General features: G+C 42.2%; 2 protein-coding genes across 2 annotated transcripts in view; one reads left to right on the top strand and one right to left on the bottom strand.

The window, feature by feature from the left end:
* Positions 1-421: 421 nt before the first annotated feature.
* Positions 422-4,744, bottom strand: slc25a15a (solute carrier family 25 member 15a). Its single transcript, XM_032504319.1, has 6 exons — positions 4,191-4,744; positions 3,112-3,370; positions 2,077-2,217; positions 1,632-1,807; positions 1,367-1,525; positions 422-810 (listed from the first exon to the last, which is right to left on the bottom strand). The coding sequence occupies exons 1-6, from the start codon at positions 4,243-4,245 to the stop codon at positions 689-691; spliced, it is 912 nt and encodes a 303-aa protein (XP_032360210.1). The 5' UTR covers positions 4,246-4,744; the 3' UTR covers positions 422-688.
* A 1,279-nt stretch (positions 4,745-6,023) lies between these two features.
* The window catches only part of foxo1a (forkhead box O1 a), a 31,017-nt gene continuing 11,701 nt past the window's right edge, over positions 6,024-25,339 (top strand). The window contains exon 1 of the mRNA XM_032504141.1: positions 6,024-7,013. Coding sequence (XP_032360032.1) covers positions 6,366-7,013 — 648 coding nt within the window. The 5' untranslated portion in view covers positions 6,024-6,365. The remainder of the gene's footprint in view (positions 7,014-25,339) is intronic.

Genomic DNA, 25,339 nt, shown 5'->3' on the forward strand with positions numbered 1-25,339 from the left:
TGTTCCCATCTTTGTTCAGTGAGGTCCCACATGATTCTTGGTTGGTCATGTGACAGTCAGCTCACTCAGCATGATGGTGTGTGTGAACCCGGCTTTAGTTATTCACGACATGACACACACCAGGCCCACGGGCTGGTGTGTGGGTTTAAATGCATGCTACAGTACATCAATGTGTTAGTTTCAGGATTTGTATGGACAGTCAATGGGGACGTTTGAAAAGCAGAAAGAATCTGTGTGTGTGCCTACGTCCACGGTGTGTACTCAGGGCTGTTTTATATTCAATCATGTGAGTTTTTTAAACTGATTTCCAAAAAATACAAATTCACTTAAAAAAAAAGACAAATAGAAATTCCCACTTATTTAGGTTATTTTAAACTACAACTTTAAAAGTTATAATCAGAACAAAATATACTTTTTTTTCTGCAGCTTCACTTTGTTTTGTCCAATTTTCGACCCGGGCATCGTCGACCGTGACCAAGTGTATTCACAGAAGTATACCAATAGAACTTATGGATTTTACGATTAAAACTTTATTTGAAGACAGTAGACATTCCTGTGTTATTGATACCATTAACACTGACATGTTTCAGTCACATCTAATCCAACAGGACACAATAAAAACCTTCGGTCATCTCATTTTAAAAATACAAGGCAGTGTTTGGGCACCATACTTTCTCCAGCTGTAACATCATTCACCAGCTGTCTTCATCATGAACTTGCGACTGACCTCATAAGCCAGGAAGAGGGCTCCATTGGCAGGGAAGGTGCGAATCATGGTAGGAGTCAGACCCGAGTACAGAGCAGTGAACCCTGTGGCACAAGAGAGACCCCCACAGGAGGTTAGGGGAACAGGATGCATTCACACTTTGCGCCACAGTAAGACCAGCAGTGGTGCATTCAGGGCTTTTCAACGTCTTAAAGGTCCAAAATTGTGAAAAGAGAGATTTCCATGTCTTTTTTATTAAAACTGTGAAAGTGGCGCAGTGCGTAGTGTGTGGGTAGCAACGGGGCCCAAATACTCCACCTGTACTAATTTAAATTTAGTCTCAAAAGAATCTGGAAGCAGCAAAAAAGAAACGCTGCCTAAACTATTCAGAAATGGCGGGTTTGTCCAGAACCTCAACAAAGGTGGTACTGAATAAAGTTCCTGTTAGCAGGAACCAGGGACTTTTTATCATAATGGAAAACCAAAAAAAGGCGAGTAGAGGCGAGTCGAGTAGATACCATGCAGTGGAAAAATTAGTATTAGTGTGTGTTATCATCAGCACTGTTCTCTACAGAACCAAGGTTATTCATAATTATTATGGTCTGGATGTAGAAACTTTAGAGGCATTTTCATGTGGTAAAATGCACCTTCAAATCTTACCTTCAGTGCGTATGATGCCCATGAAGGTCTTCATGAAGCCCTCTTGCCTCCCAGCTAGAGAGTACACCTGGATCCTGGACTTCACACAGTCTATGGGATAGACCATCAACCATAGACAAGCCCCCCCAAATCCACCACTGAACATGAGTGGAAGAACACCTACAAAGACCAAAATGATTGTGTGGGTGCAGATCACAGAACCAAGTCTAAAATCCTAAACGGCAAACATGTCTCATTAAATATAAATGAAACAATATAACCGTACCTATGCTGTCCTTGTCCGTGCCCATGTGCTGCGCAAATTTAGAGCGACACATTTCATAGGCTCCAAAGAAGCAGAAGTAACCTGGGATCTCCCTCACCATGGTGGAGGTCAGTCCCTGGTAGAACCCCAGGGGGCCGTCTGTCTTCACCACCGTCTTCACTACGGCCCACACTGTGCTAACGTCACAGCACACAACACAGTCAAAAGTGTATGAAATGAATATTGAAATGGCGATTATTTAACACAATTAGTCATTGACATTTGGAAAGATATTACATTTATTGAAGTTAAAAAACAGTGAAATAAAATCAACAGTGAAAACACCTTAAACAGTGAACAGTTTTTGTCATTCACAACTCAAGACAGTTTACTTAATCAATCAAAACAATTGATCGGTAGGAGACAAAATCGTAATCACGATCCATCTTGTTTTGGTCCCACTAACCTTCTCTGTCCGCTTGCGATCCTGCCAGACGCTTCCATTTCGTGCATGGCCTGCAGGCGACATTTCACCAGCTCGGTGGGACATATCGCCATGGAGGAGAAGATGGAGGCTAAAGAACCGGCCGATGCCTTCTGAATATCACTGATGAGCAATCAAAAGAAGAAGAAATGAATAATAAGGTTTTTTTCAAAGATTTTTTTAGTGGATTTCACATTAAGTTTTCAGCTGCTTCATCTGACGACCCCTGTGTAAAGTTTCTGCACTGCACTGCACATCAACTGACTAATTTGATTTCTCTCAGCTTGAACAACATCTGATACTTCAACTCTCCTGAGTGCTTATGCTAAAAGGCTCTCTTCAGCTTCGTTCAGTTCTTACACAAAAACGGAATCTGCAACTTGTTTCTGGACTTGCTTTGAGCAGGAAGTCTGCCTACCGCAGTCTTCAGTAGGGCCGCCCACTCTCAGTCAATTAATCGACTAATCAGCCGTTTTGGTCTCAGTCGACGAAGATTTCTTTAGTTGTTGTTTTTATGATTTTTCAGGCTGAATGACTTATTTCCAAGAAAAATGTGAAACGTGAATCTGGGAATCAGTCACTGCTGATTCTCTGAAAAACACCGACAACACCAGTTGGAGACATGGCAGTAAGGGACATTGCTCTTTGTAGTGAAGTCCATATTAATTGAGTTTAAAGGTTAATTTGCCTGTACTGTTTGATACAAGTTTAACGAGTTCTATGTTAGGGTGCAGCAAAGGATTCATTTTGCTAGAGATTTATCTCTCAGTCATTACCCGGTAGTACACAGAGGGTGGCTAGAGGAAGCAGCACGTCATGGAGGACATGGAAGGAAATATGGAGGAGGAAAAGCAACTCACTGGTGCTCTGGAAACTAGCTAAAGAAATACAGTCTTGGTTCATACAGTATTTGTTTTGTCATACAATACTAATATGTCAAATGTTGTCCCTCGCCACAGCAAGTTATGGAGCTTACTGTATTATGGATACACTAATAGATACTATGAAATGTCAAACCTGAGACCGGCTCCTTTATCCATCCTGGACACAAAGCGGATGGCATCCTGGCACAGACCATAACTCAAGAAGAGCACAGCGTTCTCGCTGATGTTGGCGATGAGGGCCGGGCTCGAGCCTTTGTAGAGACCACGTAGTCCCACCTGCCTAAAGGTGGATGCAAAGCAGTGGATGAAGCCACGGTACATGGTGGGGAACGTCTGCATCTTCACCTTTGTGGTGTCAAACGGCTGACCGCTCAGCACACACGCTGTACCACCTGAGGAAGGATTTCGACATGCAACTGATGTCATGACTTCTCAGAGCCAAAGTGCCCAGAGCCCAGGAACAGTTTGAAATGAAAGTTCTCATTCCCATAATAGAAGGAGAAGGGTGCGATTTGTATGCAGTTTCTGCAGTTTTATCCTTAAGCAGTTTATTAAAAAAAGACATGAATCTCACTGCTGTGTGATTGAGTGATCTTCTGTATACTAGGATTTCAGTGCTGCAATAATTATCAGTGAAAAAAAAGATTTGACTTTTAAGGGGACCCTAAGGGGTCTTTAGAGTCAATGCAGAAAACGAACAACGTTCTGGGAACCAACAATTGTTGGCTGGGTTAGATTCACATTTTCACCCTCCTATGTGCGTCAAACCAAAAGGATAGCTAACTGTTTTTCAAACTGTAATAACGCAACATTTAAAGCAGAAGGTGGAGGATTTGCCGACTGGGACACACAGAAACAACCTGTGTGTCTGCGTACTCAAACTGAGAAACAGGTTTTTGAAAGTCGAATAGCATTGTTTTAAAAATGTAATAAGAATGATTGTTTGGCTTGACTTTAGGGTAGACAGATAGATAGATAGATAGATAGATAGATAGATAGATAGATAGATAGATAGATAGATAGATAGATAGATTGAGATAGATAGATTGAGATAGATAGATAGATAGATAGATAGATAGATAGAGATAGATAGATTGAGATAGATAGATAGATAGATAGATAGATAGATAGATAGATAGATAGATAGATAGATAGATAGATAGATAGATAGATAGATAGATAGATAGAATGTGTGATTGATAGTTAACTCACCTATTGCTCCAGCCGAAAAGTCGATGATTGCCTGGATTATGGGATGTGGAGCCATTCTGATTTATTAAATGCTGTGAATCTGAAAGTTGAAGTTATTTAACAAAAAAAGCACACTAAAACACGTATGTATTGCACTACATGCTGTCCGCGCGATGCTCCGTGTTGGCACAAATTGAGTTCGACAAAACTCGCCAAAACACGGAATACTTCAGCCATATGACCATCTTAATGAGCAGAGGGAGACACAGAGTTCCAGGAAGGCATGCCACTGTTCAAACGTCCTTTGAATTGACCCACGGCCGGAGGAGCTGCGGGAGTGTCATGCCCTACTGTTCTTCCGCTTTCTCTGCAACGTCTTGTGAAATCCATCGGCGGATTGCAAGGTTCCTTCCGTGCGTAAAGGTGTGCACTTTACGCACACCAAGCGCACAATGAGTTGCATCATGCGATCCAGAGGAAGCCACAAAAATGCAGGAAACTATTTATTTAACCAGGAAATGAAAGAATGTTAATTAGGCGTTGGCTATAATTAGTTTATTAAATCGAAATAGGGCAGGCCTACTTCCTGCCTTTAATAAAACTGCGAACATCATGTGACTGTTGAGATTATTTTGATTGGCTATTCGCTCTCTAGCTTTGCTTTAAATATAAATTCAATTAAATGTATTTGGCAATTCATTTTATTTTGAAACTACGTAGGCTCCTACATGTCCCATTTTAACTCCGACTAGCTGGACACTGGCTGGGTCTGGTTGGATCAGAAGAAACACAGCACGTCTTCCCTGATGAGAAAGAACCAGCCCTGGGCTTTGGTCTGGCCTTGGTCTTTGTCACGCCGGTTAAACAGAGAGCCAAATGCGGAAGAGATGATCTAAAGGCTGAGTCTGGTTGTAACGCCCCCTGAAGCCACAAGATGTCAATAAAGTCCATAGATGGCCGAGGACACCCAGACGGCTCCTGGTCCAACAGTCCACGTCCAGCTGAAGACAGGAACTGGTCGGCTGCATTAAATCAACACTGAGGAGCCTCGTGTCTTCCAATCCAAATATTCTTAAATCTTAAAAAAGTTGGTAATAACAGTATTTTTTATTTTAGCCCTGTTTATCTCTATCTGGGAATGTTTCATTTAACATTTGTTTTTATGTGTTTAAGGTGTAAACACTTTGTGAACTCTATACTTTGAATTGGTACACGCTGTGAGGATTGGCTGTAGCAGCAGCAGCAGTAGTAGTAGTACTAGAAGTAGTATTAGCATATAATTGAATGTGTATACTGTTATAACCTTCTCGGATAGCCATATTCATTTCAAATGCTACATACGTTGACTCTATCTGTAAAGTGTCTGGAGATAACTGTCGTTATGAATTGATACTATAAACAAAATTAAATGGAATTAAGTTGTGAAAAAACTGCTTATTATCATCTCCCATAAATATCAGATGGTAGATGAACTATTCACCCAAAAATGATGTAACCCCATAGCCCCATTAATGGATTAGGCTGAAAAATGAGATTTTGAATTTGAATTTTATCACCATGTGACAAAAACGTGTGAATCCATCCAAACACAGAGATCTAAGGTAAAGCAATGATCTAATCACTAATCTCTACATTTACTTTGAAATGAAATACGGAGAGCGGATCGCCATATCATCAGAGAGAGGGACACAGTTGACAGACTAAAGTTGCTTTTTTGGTCCTCAGATTAGATGTTTACGAGACGAAAGAATGAAAACAAGGTTCGTTTCTTCATCCAACTTTCTGATTGGTGCTCCTCTGGTGTCAATCAAATGTGGGCGGTGTCAGCTGACAATTGATACTTCCAGTAAGTCCTCACATGCTGTACAACACACAGAGTCAACAGGCTGTACGGGGCGCACTCGGGACATCACTACGACCGGACAACAACAACAGACCCACTCCGGACGCTCACACAGCTGTTTTCAGCGGAAAAGTCTTTTTGAGAAACAGACTTTTTATTACTGTTTTATTAGAGTTTTACCGGTTTGGGATGTGACATTCAGTGTAGACTTTGCGCCCAGGCGGAGCACGAGTTTCCCGGACAGATTCCTCTTGTATTCGCTCTCATTTCAAAGGCGAAGTTGCGACTCTTGAGGGGCGACGTTCGTCACATTTACATGACATTGTAATACTTGGCTCCGTCACCTTTCAACCATGGCGGAAGCGGCCCAGCAGCCACACCTGGTGGAAATCGACCCGGATTTTGAGCCCCTGACGCGGCCCCGGTCGTGCACTTGGCCTTTGCCCCGGCCGGAGTTTATCAACCCGGGCGACTCCAACACGTCGTCGCCGGTGCCGTCCGTGAAGCAGGAGCCCACCGGCAACGAGTTCATCAACAACCTGAGCCTGCTGGAGGAGACGGAGGACTTCGCGGAGCAGAAGCCTGTCATCCTGTGCACCGAGTTCCAGTGTCAGGAGAACTGCGTCCACCAGCCAGCTCCACAGCAACACCATCAGCAGCAACATCAGCAGCAGCAGCAGCATCAGCAGCAACATCATCAGCAGCAGCACCCGAACCCGCAGCTCCCACACCAGCAGCAGCAGCAGGTGCCTCTGCTGTCCTCCCCGGGCGGCTCGGCGTCCCCGGCGGCCGCGGCCGCAGCAGCCGCCGCTGCCCAGAGGAAGAGCAGCTCCTCCCGGCGAAACGCATGGGGGAATATGTCATATGCAGACCTCATAACCAAAGCTATAGAAAGTTCTCCTGAGAACCGACTAACTCTCTCTCAGATTTACGACTGGATGGTGAAGAGTGTGCCTTATTTCAAGGACAAAGGAGACAGCAACAGCTCTGCAGGCTGGAAGGTAGGCGACCTTTACTTCTTTTATCCATGAGACGAGTTTGCAGCCTTATGCCTGGTAAAGCAGCTGCCTGTGCCAGTTCTCGTACAAAGTTTTGCAGTGGGTCTTTTTGCTGTGTCTGTGGTTCTTAACACAGTGGGTTCTTATGTTCTGTTTCCTGTGGTACCACTGTAACATCCCCCCAGGGAAGGCTGGCTGCTCTGTACCGTTTAATAGTCGGTTTATTGTATCTGTGTATAATGCTTTTAGATCTGAGTTGCTTGTTATTAATCTCCATCATCTATGCTTGTCACCCCCCCCCCCCCACACACACACACACATCTTTGACAAAAAAGCATGCATCAAGAGTTAAGTATCTGTAAAGTTGTTTATCATGGTCTGGTGAAACCATGTTCCACCACTCATGTCATCCATCAATTTCATGGCAATTTCCATTAAACTGGCCAATTGCAACCATGACCTTAGACAGTCATCTGACTTCTGCCTGCAGTAGGTGATTTATATGAGTCTGCTGACTCAACAGTGCCCCCCCCCCCAGTTCTGACTTGGTAGGTTTTTAGACGGCTCTCCTCTCCCTGCTGCTGTTACTTCAGTTATGCTAGATTTTTAAGGTTGAATCACAGTTTTCCATATCGGCGTGTGTGCCTTGAATGAATCTGTGTTTGACGTCTATGTCGCAAGGAGATACCAGAAGCATTCATGTGTCCTGGAAACTATCCAAAACATTACACAAGAGGGGACTTACAATTTCTGATGTGGTGTGGCAGGCCCTCCCACTGAACACTATTGAAGGGCGTAAACCACCCTTTGGAGACACATAGTTTCAGTGGTGTCTGACAATAAATTAATGACTGTCTACTCTCCCAGCAGGAAATCATATTGAGCCTGTAGTCACACATTGAGAGATTTATTGCGGCTTCCCTGTGTTGTAGGCTGTCTGGGTTGCCAGTGAAATGTAAAGCAGTTGTGGAGGCTTTTTGTCTTGTCAGAGCAGGCTCCCATGTTTGAGTCATGTGCTGGGAGGTGACACATTCATGTTAGGCACAAATGTCAGCAAAAATGTCTTTTCTTTTGTTTCTTACTGAATCATAAAGACAGATACAAAAAATAATTCAGTCCAAACCTCCAAATTTTGCCATGCACTAGTTTTTTTTTTTTTAACCATTTAAATAAAAAAATCTGAGCACAAATCCGGTTTTCGGCAACACCCTGCTCCATATTCATCCATTTTAACCGCAGTGTTTGCAAAACTCATGTTGAGCTGTCAAACATAGTCCTGTCAGTCAAACGATATGAGAGTGGAAAAACCCTTAAGTGTTGGGAATCAGGCTACACATAGTAAACAAAGCAGGTACTGGGCAGATGGGGGGGGGGGGTATTGTCCAAGTAGGTTTGGTCCTTCCAATGTATACTGTTTATTGATCTTCAGTGGGGAAATTGCAATTTACACACTGTTTTTGTGCGAGTTCACTACACACAGTCCTGGAAACACACACACACACACACACACACACACGGAGGGGGGGGAGTACGGTACCTTGTTTAAGAGCACCTAGCAGTGTCCATCTGTCCAGCTACCTATCCACACTCTGTATTTTGGTCTGTACGGGGACTTGAACCAACAACCCTCCGGTTCCTAACCCAACTCCCTACAGACTGAGCTACTGCCACCAACAACTACCAGAAAAACAATATAAGATCATTCTATATTGTTTAACATAGGGCTGCTCGATTATGAAAAGGACCATAATAACAAATATGTTGGTCAATATTGAAATCACAATTACATGATAACTCGTTGACTTTTGGAAAGGCGGAAACAGTGAAACAAATCAACAGTGGAAACACCTTGAACTGTGAAGTCTCCCACTGATGCTTTCCCTGTTTGAGCTTTTCCCTCCATTCAGAACACAGGACAAAACAGGAGGTGACTTGCATAACGTAATGCGCAAAATATGATTGTTTTTCGAGATGACTCCGTTTTTTGGGGTCTTTAGGAGCAGAAATTGCATCACAATTCAAAATCAATCAATTGTGCAGCCCTAGTTTAACATTCACATTGGCACTTTAAATACTTATTGTTAATGAAACAAAATAAAGAGGAATGCGTTCTTGTGGGAATACATTTAAGGACCCCGGGATATCTGAAGAAGACATCTTTAGGCAGTGTGTGGTAAGGCAACGTTTCAAACACCTACAGTGTCAGCCAAGCAGAGGATATCAGAGAGGAAAATCAGGACTGTTGTAGACTTTAAAAGATTAGACCATCTTTCCCATGATCATTTTGTAATTTACAATGATGAAAGGATCTTTTAATGAGGAAGGAGACTTGGCCCAAGGAGCACCAGCACCTTGATGACCATGAAACATGGCTACTCAACACTTACTCAGTCATCCTCACTGGTTATAGTGTAATTAGAAAGTTATTATATAGCAGAGTGTCGTTAAGACATCATTACAGACAATAGTAGATCATTGACATGTTGCAGAGCATGCAGCCGAGTCACAGTGACAACGACTGGGACTAAATAAACAGTGAAGTTTCTCAGTGTCGTTCCGTCTATTTAACAGTTATTGTGTGATTATTGGCTTGGAGAGAGGCGCTCAGTCAGCCACCGCCTGGGCCTGCTGCTTATCCTGCCATGTTGGGGGTGTAGACTGAGTAATACTGTGGGAAAGCAAAGTGCCATTCACTGCTGTGACGGGAGTTATTCATAGAGCTGCCCTCGGCTCCACACAGGGGGGCTATCACACATCGGCTCTTCTTAGGCTACTTATGAAGCTGGGGAAAGATGACAATCTTAAATGGTAATTTTGTGGCCAGCCATGTGCTTTTTGTTGTGTTGTTTCTTCTTCAATGACCATTTGATGTAAATAGTAATCTCCAGTTGGTTTCATTCTTCATTCAATATTTCAGTAATTGATTCTCTCTATTTAAAATTTTGCAATATTTATTCTGTACAATTCTGTGGTATGCCTTTTCATGTTCCGACTGAATGGAAACACAAAACTATGTAAATTGAGCGGCAGAACTTGTTCCGAAGACACCAGCTTTGCAAAAGGTCTTCCATATTCAAACAAAAGCACTACCAATTATTAACTTTGATTTTCACTTTCTCAATCTTCAAGAGAGAATAAAACCACCTGAATGTGAACTATACACGTTGTGTGGTTTGTGTAAAATATTGGGCGGAGTGTTATGTTTGTGGTGGCTTCTTTTGTGCAGTAAAGACAGTGATCACGATGACAACAGGCACAACACAAATGCTTTGTTTCGAGGCACCACTGAGTGTTCAACGCCCTCAAACACTGATTGTAATTCACTTTAGGTTGAGTCTTTTTGAAGTTAACCACGGATCATTTCTCCATGTGACTGATCTCTCGGAACAGATGGGGCTCTCTTGAAGGGAACAGGCTGAAGCACATGAAGTTTCCATTAATCTATGATCAAGGCTGTCTGCTCTGTAATTGGTTGAGGCCCGATGCCTGTTTCTTAGCGCTGCTGATCCTTTAACAGTCGGTCGTGTCTGAATTGAGTCATGACAGCCTCCACACTTCTCAGGCCGTCTGCGACAGTGTGAATTCTGAGGACAGTTGTGCCAGGTGGGACCGGCTTGGAGAAGCTCTCCGAGTGGACTGGACACTGGCCCTGGCACAGGACGCCATCAGGAAGAAGAGCAGATGGCCCAAATTATGTATCACCAAACCTCTCTGCAGAGCTGCTTATTTATTTTTAATTCATCCTGTACTCTTAACTCCATATAATGTTATTAATGCATATAGTTCAAGTCTTACAAACAGTGTTTCTGGCTGCATAACACACACAAATTGCACACGTGCATTTTGCACACCATTTTGTAAACATAGTCATACTGAGAAATCCAGAGAGAGTTCATTAGCTTTGTAAGAGCTCATTTGGTAATGACTGGAATGTAACGCATGTTCAATAATATAAAATAGTTGCATGCTATAGCTTTAACAGTACAAAATATACATTATGCACACATCCTTGCATACCTGCAAAAAAAACAATCTGTTCTTTCTAGTATTTCTCTACCATACGTATGTCACCACAGGATAAATATTTGGGTCCAGCCAGTGGAGCAGGATGGCTCAGGTGCTCTTTGATGTCAGTATCAGGATCAATTCGGGTTGTAGCTTTTCTCTGTACTTGGCGCTCTCTTGACCTGGAATTCCACAACCTACGCTGGTAAACACTCCCATGGGTCTCAAAACAAACTGTGCCGCAGCAGACAAACACGTAAGTCCGAGCAGATTGCACAGGAAGTGACACCCGGGTCATTACCATGGAAATGCACCCATTGACTCCAATAGTCTTACAGTAAACACTGTAGGTATCAGCGAGAGGAGAGGCTCAGATAGGTCGGGATGTAACAAGGTGGGATACATACGTGTGTGTGTGTGGGTGGGTGGTATTCCTAATTTCTGACTTTTCAACCGGGTCAGTGGTTCCAGAGACCTAACTGGTGAATGATTGATGTCCAGAATGCAAAGTTGTGTTGTTTTAATTTAGTTACACTGACACTAAAGACTCTATCTGAACATATAGAGGATCTCCTTACCTGCAGGCTTCATTTTGCGTTTTGCGTTGTCCGCCAGGATAATTATTAATTATTCTTCTCAGTGTTCCTTGGTGACACTGTTTCTAAATGACCCCAAACTTAGTCTTTTGTCTGCAATTTCTTGTTACTTATCAGCTGACATATACAGTACGCTGATAACAGAATATCTGCAATATGCTCACATCCTCTGATTTATTGGTGTAGCTGATTCATTGCATCGGGTTTATCTGGCTGCTTGCATTACAAGACAGGTTCTGGGGGGGGAATCACCAGACCCCTCCCGATACACTATCATCACGATACTTTGGCCACGATACGATATTATTGCGAATTTCAATATTTTGCAATTTATTTAAAAAAAATTCCAAACTGACCTACTGATATTATAAAAGATCCATACCTGGCGCCTGTGTATTACTACTATGCTGTATACATTTTTTCCCCCACCCCTAAGAGACTGGGTTTTAATCTCGCCCATTGACAATGCAATAGAACTATACTGGATATGTAGTTTACAGAGCCGTTATATTATGTAATATCTTTCAGATGGGGTTACTCAGGCTTGAACTATAGCTAGATTTAAAAAAAAAGTTATAGATAAGATGAGGCAAAACAAATCTTGTCAATCAAAGGGACTGCCCATTAGTACCAGTTTATGGGTCGCCCAGCCCTACTTAAAGTTACAATCTCAGAGATCTCTGTTCCATTCTCTTACCTATGTGGTAAATTATAAGGTGTGTTTTTGGATCTCACTTCTCAGAGATCCAGCAGTGTGTTGCCTGTGTGACATCAGTCAGTTGGCAGTTGAGGAGCAAGTCAGTAGCGTTAGCTCTGCCTACCCTCTGTGTAGGCAGTTAGCTCTGCCTACCCTCTGTGGTGGACCAACCACCGCTGGGTTATAGAAAACGGAATACTGCAAATGTAAGGGCTTTCATCATGGGGCCATAGGCTCAGTCGTCATTATGTTAGCTCATTTAGAGATAAATAGTGACATTTATTTAAATGAAAATCTCTGAGATTGTTACTTCAAAGGGTAATTCTAACTGCTTTAGGTTTAATTAATTAATAATGATGTGTTTGAGTCCCTTTGTACCTCTGTTTTGTGTTTTATCACCAATCCCAAACTGTGTGTTTCTCTAAGTCTGAATGTGTATTAGTGAGACAGGGAGCTGGATAGAACAGCAGTCCTCCTGTTTCTACTGGCTCAACACACACACACACACACACACACCTCACCCCCCTGAGGCAGTCGAGGAGTCCGATCTTGGCACTGCCCCAAGACATGAGGGGCAGCTGTGTTTCTCAGGCAAAGAGCTGAGGGAGCTCCTCACCCTCCTCCCCATTTCCTGCCTGCGCCGCCTGCCTCTTCATTCCTGAATTTCTGCCTATGCATAAAACAGGGCACACTTAGTGTTGTAAAGGGTTACTGCCCCTCTGCCCCACTCCCCCCCCCCCCATTCCCACCCACCGCTTAATGTCTTCAGAGAAAATGAAGAGATAAAGAGAGAGAGAGAAGCAGAGACTCAAAAAAATGCTCTAAGTTCAGACTGGGTGACACTTGTTAGGAGTTGCATAACAAGACATTTACTGGAATCAGGGAGCCGCAGGCCAAAGTCTGGTGCCACTGGTTAGTCAGCGGAACTGTGAGGCACTGTGTTAGAGATGTGTGTGTGTGTGTGTGTGTGTGTGCGCGTGCACATAACCTGGGCCTCATAATTAAAGCCCTGCTGCTGGCAGATGCCCGGACAGACACGATGGCAGACAGACAGGCCGACACGGAACATTTCTGCACAGGCTTTTATATGTTTTTTATTGTGGCTTTCCTCCTCTCCCCCATCTGATTTCAATCCGGTATCTCCTTAAAACTGCCCCCCCCCCCCCCACACACACACACACACACACACTTGTGCTTTGATGTGCCAAATCGCTATGGACACCGTTAGCAGCAGTGAGAAGTATTGATGAACACTGTTAGTCTTCGCTCTCTGTTAACTTATTGATTTCTTATTTCTTTAATTTACAAATTGTTGAGTGTATATTAAGTCACAAAAGACTGGAAATCCCCATCACAAGTTCCAAAAACCAAAGGTGACATCTTTAAAGTTCAAAACCCAAAGTCTGTTCATTTATAACAATAAAAAAACAATACGTAGTGCTGGGAGATATAAATATAAATATAAAAATAATATGATGATGAATATGATATTTCCATATTGATCAGTATAATTTGATAATGCTGGTAGTTTGAAGAGTATCCTGATAATAACCATTATCATTAATTAAACTTTAGAATATAGTTTATTAACATAAAAATAGAATAACACAATGTAACATTTAACTGTGCAAACATGGCTTGATTTAGAGTATATTTTGTGATAAAAGAATATATTGAATAACATCTAAATGTAAACATTTACAAGTTAGTAAAGTAAATGCAAATAATGTAAACAAAAGTAAAGGCTGGGACAACGATCGCATTCATTTTTTATATGTGGACCACACGATGGATCGGAGGAACCACAACGTCCCTGTTAGTGATGGTCTGTCCACCAGAGGACGCTCCACAACGTCCCTGTTAGTGATGGTCTGTCCACCAGAGGACGCTCCACAACGTCCCTGTTAGTGATGGTCTGTCCACCAGAGGACGCTCCACAACGTCCCTGTTAGTAATAGTCTGTCCACCAGAGGTGGACAATCCACAACGTCCCTGTTAGTGATGGTCTGTCCACCAGAGGACGCTCCACAACGTCCCTGTTAGTGATGGCGTTGCATAGTCTGTCCACCAGAGGACGCTCCACAACGTCCTTGTTAGTGATGGCGTTTCATAGTCTGTCCACCAGAGGATGCTCTGCAACGTCCCTGTTAGTGATGGCGTTGCATAGTCTGTCCACCAGAGGACATTCTACAACATCCCTGTTAGGGACGGCGTTGCATAGTCTGTCCACTAGAGGACGCTCTACAACGTCCCTGTTAGTGTTGGTGTTGCATGGTCTGTCCACCAGAGAGATTATTTGTTTCCTGCCTTGGTTAACGCCATAGACAGTTAAAGAAATGGACCAAAAGACCCTGTCCTCTGGACGGAGACCAGTGAAGTCTTCAGCTGTCTATGGGGAAGTCTATTAGAAGCTCTTTCCTGGTGATGCTGAACTTTACTGAGCAGCCTCCAACTGAGCCTGAAGACGTAGATGTGACGTGAGCAACCTGTCTGAGAGGTTACCTTTTCTGTCAACAACGTCCTCAGCTTTGGAGGATGACACAAGTTCACGTTCACCGTTGCTTTCGTGCCCATGCCCTCGTTCTTTGGCGGTTGGCAAACAAATTTTGGTGCACATTACAGCCACCTTCTGAAATGGAATGGCGTTTATTTCTGCTGTGTGATAGGCTGCTAGATCCATATCGAGGAAAATATGTCCAAATTTAATCACTGAATTGTGTCGCGATCCCATATCGAGATCAGCGCCCAGCCCTAACAACACATTTCTCCCATTTCAGAAGAACCAGTGAATGTTTGTCTGTGATGTAGATGAGTGGAAAATAGTGGAATGTTCAAAGTGACGTAACTGTGCCTCCCCCTATTGTTGGGAAACAGTGGAAACTTTAACCCTGTAGATTATTTCAAACCGGGTTTTGCCTTCGCCCCGTCCACATTTTTTACCTCCAGCCCGCATTACTTTTTGAGCTGTCTCATCCTTTTCCGGGAAATTTTTAGGATATTAATGACCTCGAAACCTCACTAGACGGAAATAAAAAAGAAAGCAGGGGTATCAAATAGTGATTATGTCTGCGTGTGACACACACGTGTTTATTTATGGATCCAGCTACACTCGCACTCACCCATGCCAGCACATCACTCCAACTTTAAACGAGTATTGACAATTGACTCCATGTGTCTGGGTCAATGTTTCACAGTAAACCTTTCCAGCATGGTCCAGGAGGCCATCGGAGGAATCCATCGGGCAGAAGCTGTGAGACGTGCATACCACACACAGCACATCATGTCTGTGTGTCTGCCTGTCTGAGTCCAAGAGGCTTTACGGGTTCACGTTCAGTTGTGTCATTGCTCTCCATGCCACACTGTGTTGTGAACTCAATGGTTTTCGTCCCCTCTAAAACATGCAGAACATGTAATGTAACATGCAAATAAGTTGGGCTTTAAAGTGGCAATAATGGAGATTGCTGTTGCTCCACAGAACAAAACAACCACAGTGGAGTTGATATGCTTTTTGATGTTCCAGATGTTCAGCCACAGAACTCAGTCGAGGCTTTTTCCTGCATCCAGAACTTTCCAGCTGCATCCATCTGAGCCTTTGAATGAGGAATATTTGACAGCTGAAAGAAAAACATCTTTCCTAACATATTATGATTGTTGGAAATGTTGTAACATGAGATTCAGTGCTTCGTTCCGTCATTAGACAGCTGTTGAATTTGATTGCTGTTGAAATCCCTAATAGATTTATTTAGATCATAGGCTAGAATTAAGGATATGTTGTATTCATCTCTGTAATTATTATTTGAATGTTAAGTTGTTTTTGCTTTTTCTTTTTTAAAGTTGTTAGATTCAGAGCTCAAAACACTTTACCTACTTGGAACCAATTTTATAAGACAGATGAAAATAAAGTTGAACATAGAGCTGGCCGCTTTGGAGTAAATCTAATATTACATTTTTTTTGACCAAATAACTTGATATTGATATGTTATTGTAGTGTTGACTGTTGGTGCTTTCACAAATATTTACACAATGAGATTTTTGATAACTAATCATCAGTAATGTGTATATAATGACTAAGTGGGTGAAGGATAATAATAGAACAATCACAACAATCAATGACAGATGACATCACTTTGCTGTAATTTAGCCTTTAAAACCAGGAAAAGACAACACTTATGCCATATTACCATATCACGATCCAAAATCTAAGATGATATCTAGTCTCATATCATGATATCAATGTATTATTGATATATTGCCCGGCTCTAGTTGAACGTACTTAATATGAGCATGATCTATTAAACTGTATTTATACTGAGTGAGTAATGGCTAACTATAGTGTGAGACACAGCTGCTTCTACAGCTGGTAACCTGAACCTTATCTACTGCAGCCTTTATCTCACCGCAAAGGACCCAGGAAAATCCCAGTAAAGTGCCCCTTTAATTTAGTGAATGAACAAATGATGTCAAATGTGTACGCGTTTCCACCCACCTCCGACACTGGCCTCACACCCCCACGCAGCACTCCCGCCAGAGTTTTGTTTTGTCGGTTCTTTCTCTGGATGTGGACCTGAGGACAGATCATTGAGTGAGTATAGAGTCCAGTAACTGCTCAGAGAGTGTAAGTGGTATACAAAAAACAGATACCAGCCGAGAGTAGAGAAGGTGCCCATGCAGGCTGCACTACTCAGGAGTAAAAAAAGACACCAGTTGACATCCAGCGGCGTGGTCAGGTAAACAGTCATTTGGGATGAGTCACATTGTTTTTCTCCGTGCGGGTTTGGAAGTAGCAGGCCCAGAGCACGTGATCTTCTGTTTGGCTGAGCGCTGGCCCAGGCCTGGCAGTTTCTTTCACAGAATATGCTGTTGCTCTGTCTACCACAACTTCTCATCGGTCAGAAACGTTTGAAAAATCTCCCGTGGGGTTAACAGGAAGGTCTCAGCATTGAATTTACAGTGTGAGAAGAGGAACTGCTGTATGGATTTTGAATAATTTCATCATTCAAATGAGAAGTGAAAGCCCTTAACGCCTTTTTTTAACGTGAAAAACGTGGGTGCATATCAACTCCTCCTAGCTTCAGCGTGTGTGTGGACTGGCTGCAGTGCAGACACACAGGGAGCGAGGAGAGAAACACTTTTACGGGACCGCTCACTGCTGAGGGCCCCAAACCACAGGCATTACCCAGACCCACATTGTTGTGCAATTCCCGCCCTAAAGCGATTATGCACGGTGCCTGTGAGACTGACCGGGCATTATCACACAATCACACACGCACTCAGGCATGTGGGATTGTGTTCACACATATGATCGCTCACAGCAGCGCTGTGGCATGGGTGGAAATCTAAATGTGCACTTTAATCAGAAGTGCTATTATGAGTGCGTCAGACAGCAGTATCCCTGCTTCGGTTGTCATGGGAACTCATAGTTTGCTTTAAGGTCAAAGTGTGTTACAGTGTAACTGAACCGCCCTCAGGAGTGTTCACTTTAGGTTTGCACCACTGTGTGTGTTGTACTATAGCGAGGCTCTGTCAGCCTCACCGGGGGGGGGGGAGGGGGGGGGGGGGGTACCAGCAGCTAGCTTTCACTTGACATTTGCTTCTACCGGCACTAGAGCTAGAGAATAATTGATTAATCTATCAGTTGTCAACTATTAAATTAAGTGCCAACTATTTTGATAATTGCGTAATCGCTTTGAGTCATTTTTTACTAAATGAATTCTCTGATTCTAGTTTCTAAAATGTGAATATCTTCTAGTTTCCTCTCTCCTCTGTGACAGTAAACTGAAGCTTTGAGTTGTTTGAGGACGTCATCGTTGGGAAACACTCACCCACAGTTTTTAACGTTACGGGAAAATGCATCAAAATAGATTCCTAACTAATTAAACAAGTTTTCTTACAACAAGGTTCATTTCAACTGACTGTCATATTGGACTGGTAGAACATGAATACATAAATAAGGACCTGTCTACACAACAGGACATGTTTTACTGGTTGGACAGTATGAAATATATAAATAAAGACAACAGGACATGTTTTACTGGTTGGACAGTCTAAATATATAGTTATAAATAAAGTGAAGAGGACATGTTTTACTGTTTGGACAGTATAAAATAAATAAAGACAAAAGGACATGTTTTACTGGTTGGACAGTATACATATATATTTATAAATAAAGTGAGGAGGACATGTTTTACGGGTTGGACAGTATGAAATATATAAAGACAACAGGACATGTTTTCCTGGCTGGACAGTATAAAATATATATTTATAAATAAAGACAACAGGACATGTTTTACTGATTGGACAGTATAAAATATATAAATAAAGACAACCGGACATGTTTTCCTGGTTGGACAGTCTAAATATATATTTATAAATAAAGTGAAGAGGACATGTTTTACTGGTTGGACAGTATAAAATATATAAATAAAGACAACAGGACATGTTTTACCGGTTGGACAGTATACATATATATTTACAAATAAAGTGAAGAGGACATGTTTTACTGGTTGGACAGTATGAAATATATAAATAAAGACAACAGGACATGTTTTACTGGTTGGACAGTATGAAATATATAAATAAAGATAACAGGACATGTTTTACCGGTTGGACAGTATAAATATATATTTATAAATAAAGTGAAGAGGACATGTTTTACCGGTTGGACAGTATAAATACATATTTATAAATAAAGTGAAGAGGACATGTTTTACCGGTTGGACAGTATAAATATATATTTATAAATAAAGTGAAGAGGACATGTTTTACCGGTTGGACAGTATAAAATATATAAATAAAGAGAATAAGTAAAGACAACAGGACACAACTTTTCCTTCTCTTCTCTGATTCCTTCCGTCTTCTTGTCTCTATCGAGGACTTCCTTGACACTGTCACTCTGTTGACATGTGCACACGCGTGCTACTCTCCATAGCGTTTGTCACGTAGTGGCCTCGTGCACTGACATGTGCACGTGGCCCAGTAACTGGCCAATGAAACATGATCATTACGGCGCTTCGGGGGGGGGCTCTGACTCAAACACAACCGAGCCTCACTGTCAGCAGACGGGACGCAGCACTCCACAAAATTAACTAAATATCGCATAATTAATGTGACACTTTTGATGTATAACAATATTGAGTTGATATGTCTTGCACCCCTAGATATAATATTGAGCAAAGTGATATTGCCCTAGCCCCAACTAGCACACCGCTGAAAGCAGAGTCCCCTCCAGAATAGAGTTCCAAAGCAAGTGTTGGGTGTTTTTATTTCATCACCATGACTTTTAGCTGAGACAGACAGAAATGTAGTTTTCCTGGGAGTATTTATGTATTACGGGGTACTGCTAGTTATAAAATGTACTGTGCGGTTTGAGATTGGCATCTGTAGTTTCCCTCCAAGGTTCCTGTGTTGGATTCTAGGAAAGGCAGCAGTGACATGTCCCCACATGTGGACTCATTTTCTCTCTGTCTCTCTCTCAATGAATCATTCATGCCCTGGTTCAATTAATTGACACGAGAGATTAAAAAAAAAAATGGAATTGTGATCTGTTGACGACACTGGGGTTTCGTGTCGTCATGTTAAAGAATCCACAATCATTGTTTGAAGTGTTTGAAGAAACCGTCATTTGGAATTATATTCATATTAATCTCAACACCGTCATAACTATTTTCCCAGGCGTTCACACACCAAAAGGTGAGAAATATTAGAAAGGTTTACTTTGTTTAAAGTTCTTTGCCTCCTTATACCATGGTGCAACCCCCCCATCTCATGTGTTCTATGCAGCACTGATACTGGAGTTTAAACCTCCCTGAGAGCCGACTCCATACGATGTTTCTTCAGCAGCAGTTACGTCTCAGCGTTACATTTCCAGTGGCAGCCCACCTTAGTTGCTGTAGTCGTTATGACGGAGCTAAGCAGGAATAATAATAATAATAATAATAATAATAATAATAATAATAATGACGGAGCTAAGGAGGAAGGACGGTAATCAACTATGGGAGCACCAAGTTCCTCATTAGGAGGCAGGCTGGGTCGTTAAAAATACCAGTAAAGTTTTTTTTTTTTACTTTACAGAAGACACCGAGTCAAGTCCCGTTCAGCATCACATGCGTAAGCGGGAAGTGAAGTAACGTCTGATTTGAACCCAAACCACAATCTTTTTCCAAACTTCACTTAGTAGTTTTTGTCCCTAAACATCAGCAGACTGGGACTCTGGTTTAAAAATAAAGACATAAGACGCTCCGGTGGGTCGTATCTGAGGAAATAAACCACCCCCATCGCCGTATCTGTTGGAGGACGTGTTGCTATAGCATCAATCCAAATCTCAGGAGAAATAATTCATTTAATGGTGAAGGTGACTAACAAATTGCCATTATTGTTATTGCCATTATCTGTCGAGTATATTAGTTATGATAGTTTTTTTAAGCCAGCACATGCAGGCTAGTTGTCTCCAGTGATTACATGAATGATCTATTCAGGAGAATCTATCACTTCTCTCTTCCTCCACCTGCTCCTCTCCCTTTACAGAAATGCAAATTTCAGCCCCTGGCTGACAGGAAGTACCAGGGTAGTGATGTCATGAGGACAGGAAGCAACACACAACGTGACTCCAGATTCTGTGGATTCTCCCTTTTCTAGTGTTCCCCTTCTTTCTTTTTATTCTTCCATTTATCTCCACTCAGAGCTGGGAAAAAATCAGTTTGTCAGTTAAGTAAATTCTGAAGTTAGGTGTACTCATGTATAGTTCCTGTCCTGGACTGTACTGGTGCCAGCTTGATAATGGCCCCTCTAAGTCCAAGTCTCGGTCTTGGCCCTGGTTTAAGATACTCACCTGTGATCCCTTACCAAAATGTCAGCCCTCACCATATACACTTTTTTTTCTTCAAATATTGATTAGGTGGGGGCCGGGTTAGCTCACCTGGTAGGGCGGGCGCCCATATAAGGAGGTTTGCTCCTCGACACAGTGGCTGTGGGTTTGACCCCGACCTGTGGCCCTGTGCTGCATGTCATCCCCCCCTCTCTCTCCCCTATCAAGTCTAAACTGTCCTGTAGAAACAAAAGCCTAAATTGGCCAAAATAATCTGTGATTTTTTGAATACATATTAATTAGAGGAGATTTTGGATACTTCTGTAGTTCCACATTGAAACACTAACAGCACCCTGTTATTTCCCCGGAGGACTTTCCACCAGCAAAGTCCACAGGTAGTAGCACAATAGCTTTTTTTCATGGGACTTGTATTTAGCATTGCAACAAACTTACAATTAGTTGCACAAAGTGTGTCATCTAATGGCGCTGGTGCAACAGCAACAAGGCCACATGGACAATCTTTCCAAGATTTCTTGCAAATAACAAGGACACTTGTGATAACTAATAAAGAAAAAACAACCATGCACAATCGTTAAACAGAGCAATGTGTTTATGTTAAACAAAATATGTTTTGCATTTCAAAAACACATAATATCTGTCTAAAATAGCCATGAAAAATTGAGTTCCAATCTAGTAGTGAGCTTCTGTTAAAACACTTGAATCAAGTCCCCCAGTTCTGAGAATCCCATTATGTATTTATGTTGCGATGTGTTATTTCCTTTTCATAATTGGCCCAGGAAAAAACAGGACCTTTAATAAAAAAGACTATAATGGCTTCCCTACATGTCATGAGGTTTTTTTCAATTTTTTTCCTTTGTGGCAGAGGGTGAGTCATGCTCGTTTTAAAAACTGCAAACAGGGGGGCGGCCTCCAGCCCCCCCCCCCCCCAGTAAGAGCGTGCGCCCCATGTAGGCTGAGTTCTGCAGCGGCCCGGGTTCAAGTCCGGACTGCGGCCCTTTGATTTTCACCCCCCATCTCTCTCCCACTTTTCCTGTCTGTCCCTAACATAACTGAATAAAGGGGAAAAAAATGATCTTTCAAAAACAAAGAAACGGCAAACAGGTAGTATTCCAGCTCTACGTTGTGCGGCTCAGAGAGTTTAAAGAAAAGGTAGTAGCCTTTTAAAGTTTTTATGAAATATTTTTCTGGGGAAAAAACATGGTTTGTTGTGACTTCCGACTGAGGCCATTATATTGATATCCATCTCACATTTGGTAATAAAATTGACAATATACTAGGCATGACACAATTTCCATTTAAAAATAAAATCGAAAGCAGGATCGCCAATGCATGCACGACTCAAATCTGCACTCGACTCACATTGAATGGTGACAGTGCACCTTGTTAAACTTCTGGTGCATTCAGGTGCACCTCGTTAACGCTGAGAAACTCAAACTGTTGTTGTAAAGCACCCTTCTGCCAACTAGTGGCTCCGATTGTGTAAGGATTTTTAATCAAATATCAAATCAAATTGTCACCTTAAAATTGAAAGTCAAATGGAATAGTGGATTAGGAGAATCGTGGTATGAGCCGATATGAGCCAGCTTTAAAACTTTTTAAGTGCTAATATGCCAGTGAGGTTGTTTAATTTTTGTGACATGTTGGTGACAGCAGGGATTGTTGCGGCGTTTAAGTCGTTTTCTTCTATTTTACTATTTTTACTCATTAGAAAAATTGTTTGTATACAGCATTTTTCCTGAAGACTGTTTAAAAGTGCACTTATTTAGTCAATGTTTTACAGTGTAATAAACCCACACAGAAAAGAAGAAATCCTCTCAATTTGATTGTCCAAATCAACATCCCACCATGAAAACAACTCGGGGATATCCCCGTGTTTCCCAGATTGAACTGGGGTAACAGGCGGGTACAATATACCCCCGAACACTCCACCCGCCCTCGCGCGGTGGGTCAGGCCTTCGGACGTAGGTCGCCACACAGGCACCCAGCAGTGGTCCACACACTGCATCTTTATCCAGGCCGAGCAGGCAGCAGCCCAACCCGGCCGCTCTGCTGATCAGAGGCAAAAAATCCCCCCGCTCCACAGACACAGCTCTGTGCATTTACAGACTCACATTGTGTTGCACATAGCAACACATGCACATATTTCAGCACGGTAAGCTTAGCCAGCACAACCCGGTCCCTGTCTGTACACATGAGCTGTGTGCTGCTTGAGTCTGAGTCAGGAAATGAGCGAGCACAGGAGAGAACTCAGCGCGTTCACACGCTGCTGGGACATTATTCTAAAAGTATTATAGTTACACTAATCAGAAACAACATATGAATAGAAATTACAAAATGTAATGTGAATCAGTCAGTGAGTCACTCTCTCACCAATGCAGCCAACATTTATGTTCCTTGCAGGTGACACAACGACAGTAACCACTAGAGGATTTTGTTTCTTCATTTTTTTCAGAGAAACATTTGAGACATTTGAAACTGAAAATGGTTTGAAGTGTAAACGTTAAAAGCAGTTGATGATTCAGTGGAGGGCTGTTGCATCGTAAAGGCTGTCCCTACATTTTGGTGAGACAGAGGCCATCTTGTTCGGCTCGAAATACGGATTGAATACGTAGATGCTCGAAATTTAGGGTCATTTTGAATAATGCTGTGGTCAGTGCAAGAGCGTCAGTAAAATACCTGGGGTTCATCCTAGAAAACAGCTTGGAAGCAGGAATATGGCCAACAAGGTTCTGAGTAAAGTCACCGGGCTCACAAAGTTTTTAACCAGAAACTCAACATTTTTAGATCAGTCAACAATGATGATTTTAGCCAACGCCTTCATTTTAAATCCTTTTGAATTTGCATGTACTTCCTGGTTTGAAAGCCTAACAAACCGACTTAAAGCGAGGCTGAAAACAGCACAGAATAAATACTAATATGAGTTATTCTGAACTTGGGCCATAGGTCACAATTTGTTGAACTCAGCTGGCTCCCTGTTGAGTTTCGTGTTGCTATGTCAAGACTGACCATGATCTATAAAATATTGTTTGGTAGTGTCCCAATTTTGTGTCTTCTTACTAAGGTATAGGTTAGTTTTTATTTGCAGTTTGCTGTTTAGCAGACATTTGTAAAATGCTAACGGGAAATCAGCAAACATGGATTCGGTATTTACCACTGATGCTAACAGTACTCCTGCATTATTCTTGCAGATATTAAAGATAGGATAAATCACCATAGAACAGGTTGTACACAACTTGTCATCCTTTTCTTATTGGCCTGGTGAAATGGAAAAGGGTTGTAGCTAACAAACATAAAATGTCCTAAATGAATAAATGTTCAGTTTACCTTGTTGGTTATTATCTAAAAATAATGGTAAGATATTGTTTAAAGTTTGAATGTAAGCCAAGTTATTCTTTTGGAGTGATTTGTCCAAATGTCAGACTTTGGCCAACCAGAGGAAATGGATGATGTATGTATTATTCTCTCAGCAACTTCTGTTTGCGTGTATTCATAATGAGGGCAAACCATAAGTGAGAGCTGTTACTAAGATGTACAGTAAGAGCTTTACCCTCCATTGTTATCCTGCTGGAAAAGCCTACCTGGACAAGGGCCCCCTCTTTCCTTTTTCCTCTTGTTTTGCCCAGTCAGACTACAGAGTTTTGAGTAGGAAGTAGTGGCTCTTGAACCCACTGTTTGCTTCAGCCAGACCCCTTCATTGCACCTACCAGGGTCCCATTCTGCACTGTTTTGCATAGAAACCAGAGGCATTAGTGGGATCAGTATCAGGACTGGCCAGCTCTTCCTGTGCGGATACAATGCAGCAGGAAGTTCGCTAATAGCCCCTCCACTGCGCCACTCGTCTCACACTATCATACGGCGATGAAAGACCGTGGAGTGTCAGCGGCTTTGCTGTTTCTCACCGTATGCACAAAACCACTTAGAATATTTATCAAATAGTCTAAGCATCTGTGAGACAGATCAATCTTTAGCTCAACCAATCATCATCCGCTCAGGCTTCCAAGTTCAGCTGTGTGTGTTTGTATGTGTGTGTGTGTGTGTGTGTAAGAGTGTGTGTGTGTGTGTGTGTGTGTAGATTCCTTGCAGAGGATTGTATCCTGCCAAGAGGCCGTCAGTAAATACATTTGCAGACAGATTTGCTTCTGCATGACTTGCGTTTTCTGCCTTTCCATCTGCGCTTTATGGTGGTCGTATAACTCAGCATCTCACA

Source organism: Etheostoma spectabile, chromosome 3, assembly GCF_008692095.1.
Source record: "Etheostoma spectabile isolate EspeVRDwgs_2016 chromosome 3, UIUC_Espe_1.0, whole genome shotgun sequence".
NCBI classification, from domain to species: Eukaryota; Metazoa; Chordata; class Actinopteri; order Perciformes; family Percidae; genus Etheostoma; species Etheostoma spectabile.